The 13,230-nt window shown below is 43.2% G+C and overlaps 1 protein-coding gene across 1 annotated transcript in view; it reads right to left on the bottom strand.

Annotated features, from left to right (window-relative positions):
• Positions 1 to 451: 451 nt before the first annotated feature.
• The window catches only part of LOC116966381 (prostate stem cell antigen-like), a 32,641-nt gene continuing 19,862 nt past the window's right edge, over positions 452 to 13,230 (bottom strand). Inside the window, exons 2-3 of the mRNA XM_033012582.1 lie at positions 1,238 to 1,345; positions 452 to 579 (exon numbers count right to left, since the gene is read on the bottom strand). Coding sequence (XP_032868473.1) covers positions 452 to 579; positions 1,238 to 1,345 — 236 coding nt within the window. The remainder of the gene's footprint in view (positions 580 to 1,237; positions 1,346 to 13,230) is intronic.

Here is a 13,230-nt window from a genome sequence, read left to right as displayed (position 1 = left end):
TATTATCCAAATTATGAAAAAAATCTAATATCAAGCATAGTGTATTAGACAATAGACAATAGGTGCAGGAGTAGGCAATTCGGCCCTTTGAGCCAGCACCGCCATCCCCAATCAGTACCCCATTCCTGCCTTCTCCACATAACCCCTGACACCCGTCCTAATCAAGAATCTATCTATCTCTGCTGTAAAAATATCTATTCACTTGGCCTCCACAGCCTTGTGTTGGAGTTACTGAAGCTGTATACATATGTAACCAGCTCCAAAACATAATTCAAATCGATAACAAACGAAAAAGTAAATTGAAAGATTGAGGAATTACAGAACCCATAGAACTAACCACCATTGATGAACTAATCCTGAACCAGGATGAGGGTTACTGATTTCAAAATGAAAAGGATTTGCACATCTTTTAGATTAAGTTGCTCATCTCTTGGAAATCAAGTGTTAAGACTCATTGTCCCTGATCATTGCAGAGGTCAGTAGTGCAACAGCTGACAGCGACTGATGCTCCTGTGATTGTTTGCTCGACATTACATGCAGCAAGGGGGAAACATCCAGCGCTGTAAACCTTTACACCAGCTGGAAAAACAGAATGGTCAGATAAATCATTTATATGTTCATAGTTCATGTATCATTTTAGAGTGTTACAGCATGGAAAGAAGCCCTTCAGCCCAACTTGCCCACACTGGCCAACATGTCCCAGCTACACTAGTCCCACCAACCTGCGCTTGGTCCATATCCCCCAAACCTGTCTGATCCACGTACCTGTCTAACTGTTTCTCAAACATTGCGATAGTCCCTGCTTTAACTACCTCCTCTGGCAGCTTGTTCCATACACCCAATACTGTGTGAATGCCACTGACTTTTCACATTTCTAGGAGTAAATCAGCTATTTATTCATAGAATCGTACAGTCTTAACATCTTTACGAGGATGTTGCCAGGAATAGAGGGTGTGAGATATAGGGAGAAGTTGAGCAGGCTGGGTCTCTATTCCTTGGAGCGCAGGAGGATGAGGGGAGATTCTATAGAGGTGTATAAAATCATGAGAAGAATAGATTGGGTAAATGCACAGAGCCTCTTGCGCAGAGTCGGGGAATCGAGGACCAGACTTAGGTGAGGGGGAAAAGATTTAATAGGAATCTGAGAGTAACCTTTTCACACAAGGGGTGGTGGCGATATGTATCTGTGCTGTGTCTATAAACTAAAGGTGTGCAATTCAAATTGGTCCGTTCTTACTAGCCTCTGCAACCAAAAGGTAGCATCGCTCCCCCGCAGAGCAGTTAACAGTACTATCCAGGCATTTTTGCGTTGATCCTAAGCAGGAGAAACACCGCAAACAGTTACCTGTACATTGAGAAAAAAACAGAGGAGGTTGTGTGAGAGACACCTGCAGCTCGTTCTACTGCTGCTCTGAAAATGAGCAACTCCTTTCAATAAACAGAGAACAGTACCGACACAAAATGCTGGAGTAACTCTGCGGGTCAGGCAGCCTCTCTGGAGAAGAGGTATAGGTGATGTTTTGGTTGTGACTCTCCCAAATCCCAACTCGTTGTACTGGTTTGAAAGTCGTCTTCACGAGTCTCATTATCTGTAACTCGTTCTCATCCCGCCCACAGCTAACAATCGCTTGTTTCCTTTTTCATCTTTTCCATCTTTCATACCTTTCATGCATTTGTTCAATATCTCTCGATATCACCGTCTATCTCTCTCGTTTCCCTTTCCCCTGACTCTGAGTCTGAAGAAGGGTCTCAATAGACAATAGGTGCAGGAGTAGGCCCTTCGGCCCTTCGAGCCAGCACCGCCATTCAATGTGACCATGGCTGATCTTCCCCAATCAGTACCCCGTTCCTGCCTTCCCCTGACTCTGCTATTTTTAAGAGCCCTATCGAGCTCTCTCTTGAAAGCATCCAGAGAATAGTGCCCTCTGAGGCAGAGAATTCAACAGACTCACCACTCTTTGTGAGAAAAAGTGTTTCCTCGTCTCCGTACTAAATGGCTTACTCCTTATTCCTTATTCTTAAACTGTGGCCCCCGGTTCTGGAAATTGTGGCCCCTGGTTCTGGAGCCGAAACGTCAACTATTCCTTCTCTCCATAGATGCTGCTAGTTCCGCTGAGTTACTCCAGCTATTTGTGTCTATTGTCGGTGTAAACCAACATCTACAGTTCCTTCCTACACATCAGTGCTGTAGAGCGCTCTGATGTTTACAGCATATAAACAGCCCATTCGGCTCACCGAGTCCGCGCTGCCCAGCGATCACCCCGTACACTAGCACTATCCTACCCTACGCTGTGTGTGTGTACGCATGTGTGTGTGCATGCGTGTGTGTGTGTGAGTGTGTGCGTGTGTGTGAGTGTGTGCATGCATGTGCGTGCGTGTGTGTGAGTGTGTGCGTTCATGTGTGTGTGTGTGTGTGTGTGTGTGTGTGTGTGTCTGCCCAGCGATCACCCCGTACACTAGCACTATCCTACCCTACACTGCGTGTACGCGTGTGTGCGTGTGTGTGTGTGCGCGTATGTGTGTGCGCGTGTGTGTGTGTGTGTGTGTGCGCATATGTGTGTGTGTGAGTTTGTGTGGGAAGGAACTGCAGATGCTGGTTTGCACCAAAGATAGACATAAAATGCAGGAGTAACTCAGTGGGACAGGCAGCATCTCTGGAGAGAAGGAAGAAGGGTCGCGATCTGAAACGTCACCATTCCTTCTATCCGGGACATATAACAATAAAACACTCTGAACTTGACAATAACTAACTCCATATTCAGTAACAAACTCGCTACGTGTGACCGAACACACAGCTAAATGTTTAACCAATAATTCCAATCCCGCGAGAATCTAAAATGCCTTTCCACAGTTAAACTAGAGGACAACAAAATTGTTATATTTCCTTGGTACACAAAAATGCTGGAGAGATAGCAAAGGAAATAGGCAACATTTCGGGCCGAAACCCTTCTTCAGACCCAATGTTTTGGCCCGAAACGTTGCCTATTTCCTTCGCTCCTAGATGCTGCTGCACCCGCTGAGTTTCTCCAGCATTTTTGTCTACCTACGATTTTCCAGCATCCGCAGTTCCTTCTTAAACATTTAGATTTAAATTAAGGGAGATACGGGACCCGAACGTGTGGCTGAGGAACTGGTGCACGGGGCAGGGATTTAGATTCTTAGATCACTGGGATCTGTTTTGGGGTAAGGGGGAACTGTGCAAAAGAGACGGATTGCATCTTAACAGGTGGGGGACCAGCATTCTGGCAGGCAGGTTTGCCACTGCTACACGGGTGGTTTTAAACTGAATAAGGGGGGTGGGGTGTCGAATGGGATAGTTGAGGATGGAGTTATAGAGAAAGGGTTTCTTAAATGTGTGAGCGTAGAGACAGAGGGATATAAAATGAGGGTAGAAGCAATAGCAATTTAGTTCAACAATGAAACTGACAAGGTGAAATGTGGCAGGCAGGCAAATCCAGGACACAAATCAAAAAGGGCCACTTTTCAACATAATAGTATAAGGGGTAAGTGTGTTGTAAATACAAGCCTGAAGGATTTGTGTCTCAATGCAAGGAGCATTCGTAATAACGTGGATGAGTTGAATGTGCAGATAGCTATTAATGACTATGATATAGTTGGGATCACGGAGACATGGTTCCAGGGTGACCAAGGCTGGGAGCTGAACATCCAGGGATATTCAATATTCAGGAGGGATGGACAGAAAGGGAAAGGAGGTGGGGTAGCGTTGCTGGTTAGAGAGCAGATTAACGCAATAGAAAGGAAGGACATTAGCTTGGAGGATGTGGAATCGATATGGGTAGAGCTGCGAAACACTAAGGGGCAGAAAACTCTAGTGGGAGTTGTGTACAGGCCACCTAACTAGTAGTGGAGTTGGGGATGGCATCAAACAGGAAATTAGAAATGCGTGCGACAAAGGTAAAACAGTTATGATGGGTGACTTCAATTTACATATAGATTGGGTGAATCAAATTGGCAAGGGTGCTGAAGAAGAGGATTTCTTGGAATGTATGCAGGATAGTTTTCTAAACCAACATGTAGAGGAACCAACGAGAGAGCAGGCTATTCTAGATTGGGTATTATGTAATGAGGTTAGTTAGCAGTCTTGTTGTGCGTGGCCCCTTGTGCAAGAGTGACCATAATATGCTTGAGTTCTTCATTAGGATGGAGAGTGACATTGTTAATTCAGAAACAAGGGTCCTGAACTTAAAGAAAGGTAACTTTGAGGGTATGAGACTTGAATTGGCCAAGATAGACTGGCAATTGATTCTTAAAGGGTTGACGGTGTATATGCAATGGAAGGCATTTAAAGACTGCATGGATGAACTACAACAATTGTTCATCCCAGTTTGGCAAAAAAATAAATCAGGGAAGGTAGTGCATCCGTGGATAACAAGGGAAATCAGGGATAGTATCAAAACAAAAGATGAAGCGTACAAATTAGCCAGAAAAAGCAGCCTACCAGAGGACTGGGAGAAATTCAAAGTCCCACATAAGAGATCAGTATACAGACTTAAAGCACACGGTATTGGGGGTTCAGTATTGATGTGGATAGAGAATTGGCTGGCAGACAGGAAGCAAAGAGCAGGAGTAAACGGGTCCTTTTCACAATGGCAGGCAGTGACTAGTGGGGTACCACATGGCTCAGTGCTGGGACCCCAGCTATTTATGATATATATTAATGATTTGAACGAGGGAATTGAATGCAACATCTCCAAGTTTGCGGATGACACAAAGCTGGGGGGCAGTGTTAGCTGTGAGGAGGATGCTAGGAGGCTGCAAGGTGACTTGGATAGGCTGGGTGAGTGGGCAAATGCATGGCAGATGCAGTATAATGTGGATAAATGTGAGGTTATCCAATTTGGTGGCAAAAACAGGAAAGTGGACTATTATCTGAATGGTGGCCGATTAGGAAAGGGGGATATGCAACGAGACCTGGGTGTCATGGTACACCAGTCATTAAAAGTAGGCATGCGGGTGCAGCAGGCAGTGAAGAAGGCGAATGGTATGTTAGCATTCATAGCAAAAGGATTTGAGTATAGGAGCAGGGATGTTCTACTGCAGTTGTACAGGGTCTTGGTGAGACCACACCTGGAGTATTGCGTACAGTTTTGGTCTCCTAATCTGAGGAAAGACATTCTTGCCATAGAGGGAGTACAGAGAAGGATCACCAGACTGATTCCTGGGATGTCAGGACTTTCATATGAAGAAAGACTGGATAGACTCGGTTTGTACTCGCTAGAATTTAGAAGATTGAGGGGGGATCTTATAGAAACTTACAAAATTCTTAAGGGATTGGACAGGCTAGATGCAGGAAGATTGTTCCCGATGTTGGGGAAGTCCAGAAGGGGTCACAGTTTAAGGATAAGGGGAAAATCTTTTCGGATCGAGATGAGGAAAACATTTTTCACACAGAGAGTGGTGAATCTCTGGAATTCTCTGCCACAGAAAGTAATTGAGGTCAGTTCGTTGGCTATATTTGAGAGGGAGTTAGATGTGGCCCTTGTGGCTAAAGGGATTAGGGGGTATGGAGAGAAGACAGGTATGGGATATTGAATGGCGCTGCAGGCTCGAAGGGCCGAATGGCCAACTCCTGCACCTATTTTCTATGTTTCTATGTTTCTTCAGGTTCCCCACTAAAGATGAAAGGTAAGAAAAAAATTATAACTTTCTGTCTTGAGGCCGATCTCTTCCTATAGCTCAGATCGTGGAACCGGGGGTCACCAGAAGAATTGCTCTGATCGCTGGCCCGCGGACTATAACATCATGAAGGCCCGAAATCCGGTAGGAGGCGGCCGATTCAGGACCTCCAAGCAGCGAAGGTCCTGAATCAGCTTGTGTTTAAGCCGGTTTGAAATAGTGTTTAAAATACAGGATAAATGGTGTTAAATATACACAATGTACATGGATTAATGGTGTTAAATATACACAATGTACATGGATTAATGGTGTTTAAAATACATGATAAATGGTGTTAAATATACACAATGTACACGGATCAATGGTGTTTAAAAAACATGATAAATAGAATTAAATGGAACAACGACATGCCACGAGGAGCACACATTAAATCCTTAATTTCCTTCCCAATGTATGATGACTGTAACATATATAATTCTATTCTTATGATCCTGACAATGTATTATATTATATAAGACATGTTTTGGTACATGAGCAAGTTATTAGAAAGTCTTATTTTATAGATCTAGACTTAGCACAATAATAAAGGTAGACACAAATACTGGAGAATTTCTCCAGCATTTTTGTCTACCTTCGATTTTCCAGCATCTGCAGTTCCTTCTTAAACAATAATAAAGGTATCAATTTTGACACTGCTGTACATTTTTGGTTTTGTAAGCTCTTCTACATTTAAGATAAATCAAGTCAAGTCAAGAGAGTTTATTGTCATGTGTCCCAGATAGGACAATGAAATTCTTGCTTTGCTTCAGCACAACAGAATATAGTAGGCATGAATACAGAATTTATTCAGTAGGCATAAATTGACCTACTAGAGGAAAAATGCATCTTCAATATACATGTCTCTCCCCACCCCTAAAAACAATTGCATTTTAGTGACATATCATCCATTCTACAGTTAAGTAGTTATAATCAGATTTGCTCTTATCAGTTAATTCTATATAATATTTTACTGTAATTTCAGATGTTGACAGTGGGTCCAGAATACTCGTTGATTAAATCTCGATTGGATCCTGAAATTTCTGACGGAGCGACCGCAGGCAGTGAGACTGGGCCCGCACCTGTCCTCCACTATCACCCTGAGCACCGGCACACCAAAGGGCTGTGTACTGAGCCCCATGCTCTATTCCCTCTTCACACATGACTGTGTTCCTGCATTCGACACCAACACCATTGTGAAGTTTGCAGATGACACAACAGTGATCGGGCTGATCACCAACGGTGATGAAACAAAATACAGAGCGGAGGTGCAGAACCTGGCGGACTGGTGCTCACGCAACAACTTGTCACTAAACACCTCCAAGACCAAGGAGCTGATTATCGACTTCAGGAGGTCACATAATGGAGAATACGCCCCAATCTCCATCTACGGGGACAGTGTGGAGAGAGTGTCCAGCTTTAAGTTTCTGGGCACTCACATCTCAGAGGACCTCACATGGTCCACCAACACCGCTGCGCTGGTCAAGAAGGCACAGCAACGACTGTTCTTCCTGAGAACATTAAAAAAGACTGGGCTGCCCCAACAGCTGCTGTCAACCTTCTACCGCTGCACCACAGAGAGCATATTAACGTATGGCATCTCTGTGTGGTATCTCAGCTGCACGGAGGGGGAGAGGAGAGCTCTTCAGCGCGTCGTCCACAGAGCGCAGAGGATTATTGGGACACAGCTACCAGCCTTGGAGGGCATCTACCACACACGGTGCCTCAGGAAGGCCGTCAGCATCCATAAACACTCCTCACACCCTTGTAATGGACTGTTCGAACTACTTCCCTCCAGCAGACGTTACAACGCCTTCTACACCCGCACCTCCAGACTCAGAAACAGCTTCATTCCCAGAGCTATAGCGGCTCTGAACCGGCCCTGCTGAGTGCCCCCCACCCCCATGGACTGTGTCCCTCGGATGGTCACGTTGCACAGACACATCTGCACTTTAGTCTGCTTTGACTGTTTTACTGTTTTACTGTTTTAATGTTCTTTTTACAATCCATGTTCTCGGGGTATCTAAATCTAAATGTTATTAGTTATTTAAGTTATGACATCGGATGGAAGCTGCATACCAAATCTCGTTGCACTTATGTGCAATGACAATAAAATATATTATTATTATCTCCTATAGCGAACTGCGGAGTATTTGTCAAAGAACTGCCGTCTTTGTTCTGAACACCCTGTATATCTCACACATAAAACATTAAATTATGTAAATCTTACCATAAATGACAGAAATAAAAAGTGTTATCCTTGTTTTTGAATTTTGTTGTAGAATGATTTAATTGAGTTGATTGATGCAATATACTGCTAACCCACAAATGTTTAGTTATGAGATATTCACATTTAAAAACTCACTCAGGGCTCGGGTGGCTGCGAGCGGCCGCCAGGCCCGGACAGCGGAACCGCAGCTAGACCTGGGGCTCGCAGGCGACCTGGGAACTGCAGCTAGTCCCGGAGGGTCCTGGCCCCTATGCAAAAAAGGATGCGGACCCCTGGACTAAACAATACCCTCGATCCTGTCCCGCCATCCTTTTTTCAAAATTTAGCAACTCAAATGGTGGTGCGTCTTCATTGCCGGGAAATACGGTAACTCATTTCCCTCAAATACATGTAGATTTCCCTCAAATATATGTTAAATTAAAAACGAAACTATGGTAGCAATGCACAGTTTTCTAGTATCTTTGATTGAACCCTTGGTTAAATTTGATAAGACTTGGGGAAAATTTATTTAACACTTTCACACAACATAAATTGCTCCCTAACCGTTATAAAAACTATTTTACCTCTATAGGGTGGAACGGACTTGGCGACAAACAGACTTAATTTGTTGAAATTCTCACCTCAGATTCTGTTTTGCTTTGTTTTTATTTGTTTATTTTCTTTAGTTTAGGGGGGTTTTGTTTCTTCCTTTTTTCTTTTTTTGCCTTTTTATCTTTGTGTTTTTTGTTCTACATATATAAGTTTTCTTTTAAACATTTAACTATATTTCCATAGAGACCGGGAGGTCTATACCCAATGTGTATTTTGCCACTGGAGTCATATTTAGGTTATACCTGTTATTAATGTAATCCTGATCCCCTTGTATCAATATCATTGTTATGTTTATCGTTATTCTTTTTGCTTTGTTTTTTTTTGTTATTGTTTTGAAAGAAAAAGAAAGGTGGAGATATATCTTGCCACAAGTCCCCCTACCCACCTCACCCAACCCAGCATTGAATATAAATTTTAATTTGTGTTGCACCATGCTATTGTTGTAAGAATTCGGTAAACGGTGACAATGCCTTAAGAAATTGATCTGCTTTTTCCGCCAAGACAAGCCTAATGTTTTCCAACTGCAGTGTCTCAGACATGTTTGTAATCCACATCTTCACTGTAGGGTCTGTTGTCAGTTTCCAAAATGTAAGTATTAATTTTTTCGCCGTTATCAAGCCATTGTTAAGAAAACCTCTTTGAAATATTGTTAGCTCAGAACAGGCCTCTGACATACCTAGTGTGATCAATTTTATGTCGGGATCCAATTTAGTTTTAAGTATTTTGGAAAAGATATCAAAAATTCCCCTCCAGAAGTTTTGTAATATTGTACAGGAAACAAAAGAATGGGTTCTGGTTGCTTCTTGGAGGAGACATTTATCAAAGATAGGAGAGACATTTGGGAAGATCTTGTTCAATTTAGACTTTGAATAATAAAGTCCATGCAGTATTATAAATTGTATTAGTGAGTGCCTAACATTAAGAGAACAGTAGTGTATATATAAAAGACTTTCCTCCCAACTATCCTTTGAAATTGTTAAACCCAATTCGTCTTCACAAGCTTGCCTAATTATTTCCGACGTTGGGATATGTAGATTTAAAAGGGTATTATAGAAGTACGATATTAACTTATTTGAATCCGCCTTTCTGTTCATGCATTCATCTAGTATATCTGGACCATGGGGTGACAATCCTGCATGTGTATTTTCACATAGTCTCTTATTAGAACATATCTGAAGTAGTGACTACCTTTCAAATGATATTTCAACTGTAATTCTTGAAATGAGAGGAAGGTCCCCATCTCATAAAGGTCTTCCAGCTTTTTAATTCCTAAGCTTTCCCATTGTACAAACGCCTTGTCTAAAGTAGATGGTTTAAACGAGGGATTATTGGCGATTGGTAAGAGGAGAGATAAATTTATCAATTTAAGGGTTGATTTCAACTGTTTCCAGATTCGTAAGGTGCTATGGATTATCTCATGTTGATTTCTTCAAATGTATTGGAGAGAGAAGAATCTTGCCTAAATTGAAAGGCGAACAATCTGCCCTCCCCATTTTTAACCAGTTTACTTGTTGGCATGTATCGTCCATCCAGTAGTCCATCCAGTACCTATCTACACTTGCTCGACCCCTCTCTCTCTATTAACCTCTGCCCTCTCCCTGGGCCTTCCACCTTCTCGCTTCACTACTTGACTCCCCTATCTTTCCATGCTTCCTGACTACTTCTCACTAAATTGCCCTTTCAATAACACTTTGTAACACTCCCCAGCTCACTCTTCCATCCTCTACCCCCTAATTTGTTACTACATTAACCCTACTCCCCACCTTCTCTGCCTTATACCCTCTCGCTCTGTCATGCAGACTGTCAGGAGGTAAACATCTTTATATCGTGTGATTTATAACCACCTTCTGGATATGAACAGACTATATAACCGTAACATAGATTTGATGACTCTAATAGTTCAATATTAAATGTTAAATTAAAATATACGACTTAGTACTTGGGCTTTTTCTGTTAGTATGTTATTATGTTAGATAAGTTGCTAAGAATTTCAACTTTTTGACACAGCTGCATTATACAGGGAGAGAGTAATCTCCCCCTCTCCATCTCTCCCCCATACCCTCCCTCTCCTCCCCCGATTTTCACATGCATTCCATTTCTATCTCTAATCTTCGCCTAGACTTAATAGCGTCGGCCATCTTATACGAACATTTTAGTTTTAAACCCATTATAAATGTATACAGTGTAAGAAAATTATAAGACCTTTGTAAATCCTTACAGCTTTTATAATCCATTATAAATGAATACAGAAGGAGTGCTTTAAACACACAGTATAACACACAGTATAAATTCAAGGTAAATAAAACATAGCCCTCCTAAGTGATCTCGTAAAGTCAGCTCAATGTATTTTCGTGACAAAGCTATGCAAAATGTTACTTATCCTACTTGTCCTTTGCAATGTCTTGCGCAAACTTAAATGCTTCCTCTGGGTCGGTGAAGAAGAGTTCGGACCCTCTGTATGTGACCCTGAGTTTGGCTGGATACATTAGTCCATATCTGAGATCTTGTATGTCTCTAAGGATGACTCTCGACTTGGTGAAGAGTGCCCTTTTCTTAATGACTTCGGCTGGATAATCTCTGAAAATTCGTATGTTGTCTCCTTCAAAGATCAGATTTCTTTTGTTTGCCACTTTCTTCATGATGGCTTCAAGAACTGAGGCGTGATGTAGCTTCAAGATAAGCTGTCTTGGTGGAGCTCCAGGTCCCAGTCGGACTCTCAGGGCTCTCTGCGCCCGGTCGAGTTTTGGTCTCTCATCCAGATTAAGTACCTGTTGAAGTAAATTGGCAGCAAAGTCACGAGTATCTTTGCCATCTTCTTTTTATTGCTTCACCCCGACAATCCTTAGATTTTGACGTTTAGAGTGGCCTTTAAGATCTAGACTTTTTTCGGTCATTTTGCCCAATTGCCCAGAAACTGCCCAGGCTCGAAGGGCCGAATGGCCTACTCCTGCACCTAATTTCTATGTTTCTATGTTTCTATGTTTCTAAACACGCTACAGTTCCGTCTTCAGTTTTTGAGCTGTCTGGCTGATCTCTGTAGTTGCAGATTCCAGTTCTCTGATGGCATCACTATTTTTTCTTGAAGTGACAATAATGGGTTCTAACTTGTTGCTGATGACAGCTTCAACCCTTTTAATTTCTTCATTCAGGGAGGAATTCACCTCTTCTATACAAACTTGTACCATATCAGTTTTCTCACATATCTCTGCTCTCCCAGCCACGATATTTAACTTCACAGCAGTAAGTTGCTCCTCCAGTTTTATGTCAGGCTTTCCGAGCTTTTCAGCCAACAAGTCTTTAATTTCTTGCACCGTAGCTTGTCCTAGTGCTTGCACTTGCTCTTGATCCATAGTAAAAGTAGAGCTTTCTTCCTTGAGAAACTTCCTTAAGAAACTTCCTCACCTTCCTCTTGTAGTGTTTGCCCACGAGTTTTAGGTCTTCTATCAGGTGGGGTGGGAAGGTTCGTTATCTGGTACCGTTTTCTCATTAACAATAATGGCGTCGGGTCGATTTCTGATGACATCACATACGTGACAACGGGCATCTGCCGGTAAGCGTTTTTCTTCAGTCCGTTTTTTATTTTCGGGTGTGTTTGCGTGTTTTTACGGAGCAGAGCTAAATGGTGCACATCTTAGCTCTCCATAGCGCCACCGGAAGTCCGATCTCACTTCTATAATCTGACATCTCCATCAGTGATACGTCCCACAACAGTGGTGTCGTCAGCGAACTTGATGATGGAGTTCGCATTATGCAGGCTACACAGTCATGAGTATAGAGTGAGTACAGCAGGGGGCTGAGCACGCAGCATTGAAGTGCTCCCGTGCGGATTGTTATCAAGGCTGACATACTTCCACCAATAGGGACAGGCTGTGGTCTGTGAATGAGGAAGTGGAGGATCAAATTGCAGAGGGATGCGCAGAGACCCAGTTCTGAGAGTTTGGTAACCAGCTTGGAGGGGATGATTGTATTAAATGCAGAGCTGTAGTCAACAGCTGACATATGAGTTTTTGTTGTCAGTGGTCCAGAGCGGAGTGGAGATCACATCCATCGTTGATCTGTTGTGGCGGTAAGCGAAATGCAGTGCAGCATAGGTTCACAAGGTTAATTCCCGGGATGGCAAGACTGTCATATGCTGAGAGAATGGAGTGGCTGGGCTTGTATACTCTGGAATTTAGAAGGCGGAGAGGGAATCTTATTGACACATATAAGATAATTAAGGGTTTGGACATGCTAGAGGCAGGAAACATGTTCCCGTTGTTGGGGGAGTCAAGAACCAGGGGGCACAGTTTAAGATTAAGGGGTAAGCTATTTAGAACGGAGACAAGGAAATACTTTTTCTCACAGACAGTTGTTAGTCTGTGGAATTCTCTGCCTGAAAGGGTGGTGGAGGCTGGTTCTCTGGATACTTTCAAGAGAGTGGGTGACCGGGCGGTGATAATGATGAGAATTTGCAGCCATTTGAACCGCAGCCAAACTAGAGGCTTCAGTCAGGAGAGGGTCGCAGCTCCCCAGCTGACGGGACCTGTTCTCGCACTCTTTAAAGGAGGGGCCGCCCGCCCCAGCGAGTGGGCAAACACGGAGCCAACCCGTAATATGAGTGGGAGCTACCGTTGGGGTGGGGGATCTGGGAGAGAGAGAGCTGCAATGCTGCACAGATGGACCAGTTTAATAACGACCCATTAAAACCCGTCCTTCGGCCACTCGGCATCCTGGGCTGCTCTGATCTGATGATTGCC

This window comes from Amblyraja radiata, chromosome 37, assembly GCF_010909765.2.
Source record: "Amblyraja radiata isolate CabotCenter1 chromosome 37, sAmbRad1.1.pri, whole genome shotgun sequence".
NCBI lineage: Eukaryota > Metazoa > Chordata > Chondrichthyes > Rajiformes > Rajidae > Amblyraja > Amblyraja radiata.
Note: the sequence above shows the minus strand (reverse complement) of the source record. Positions and strands in the feature narration are given on the sequence as shown.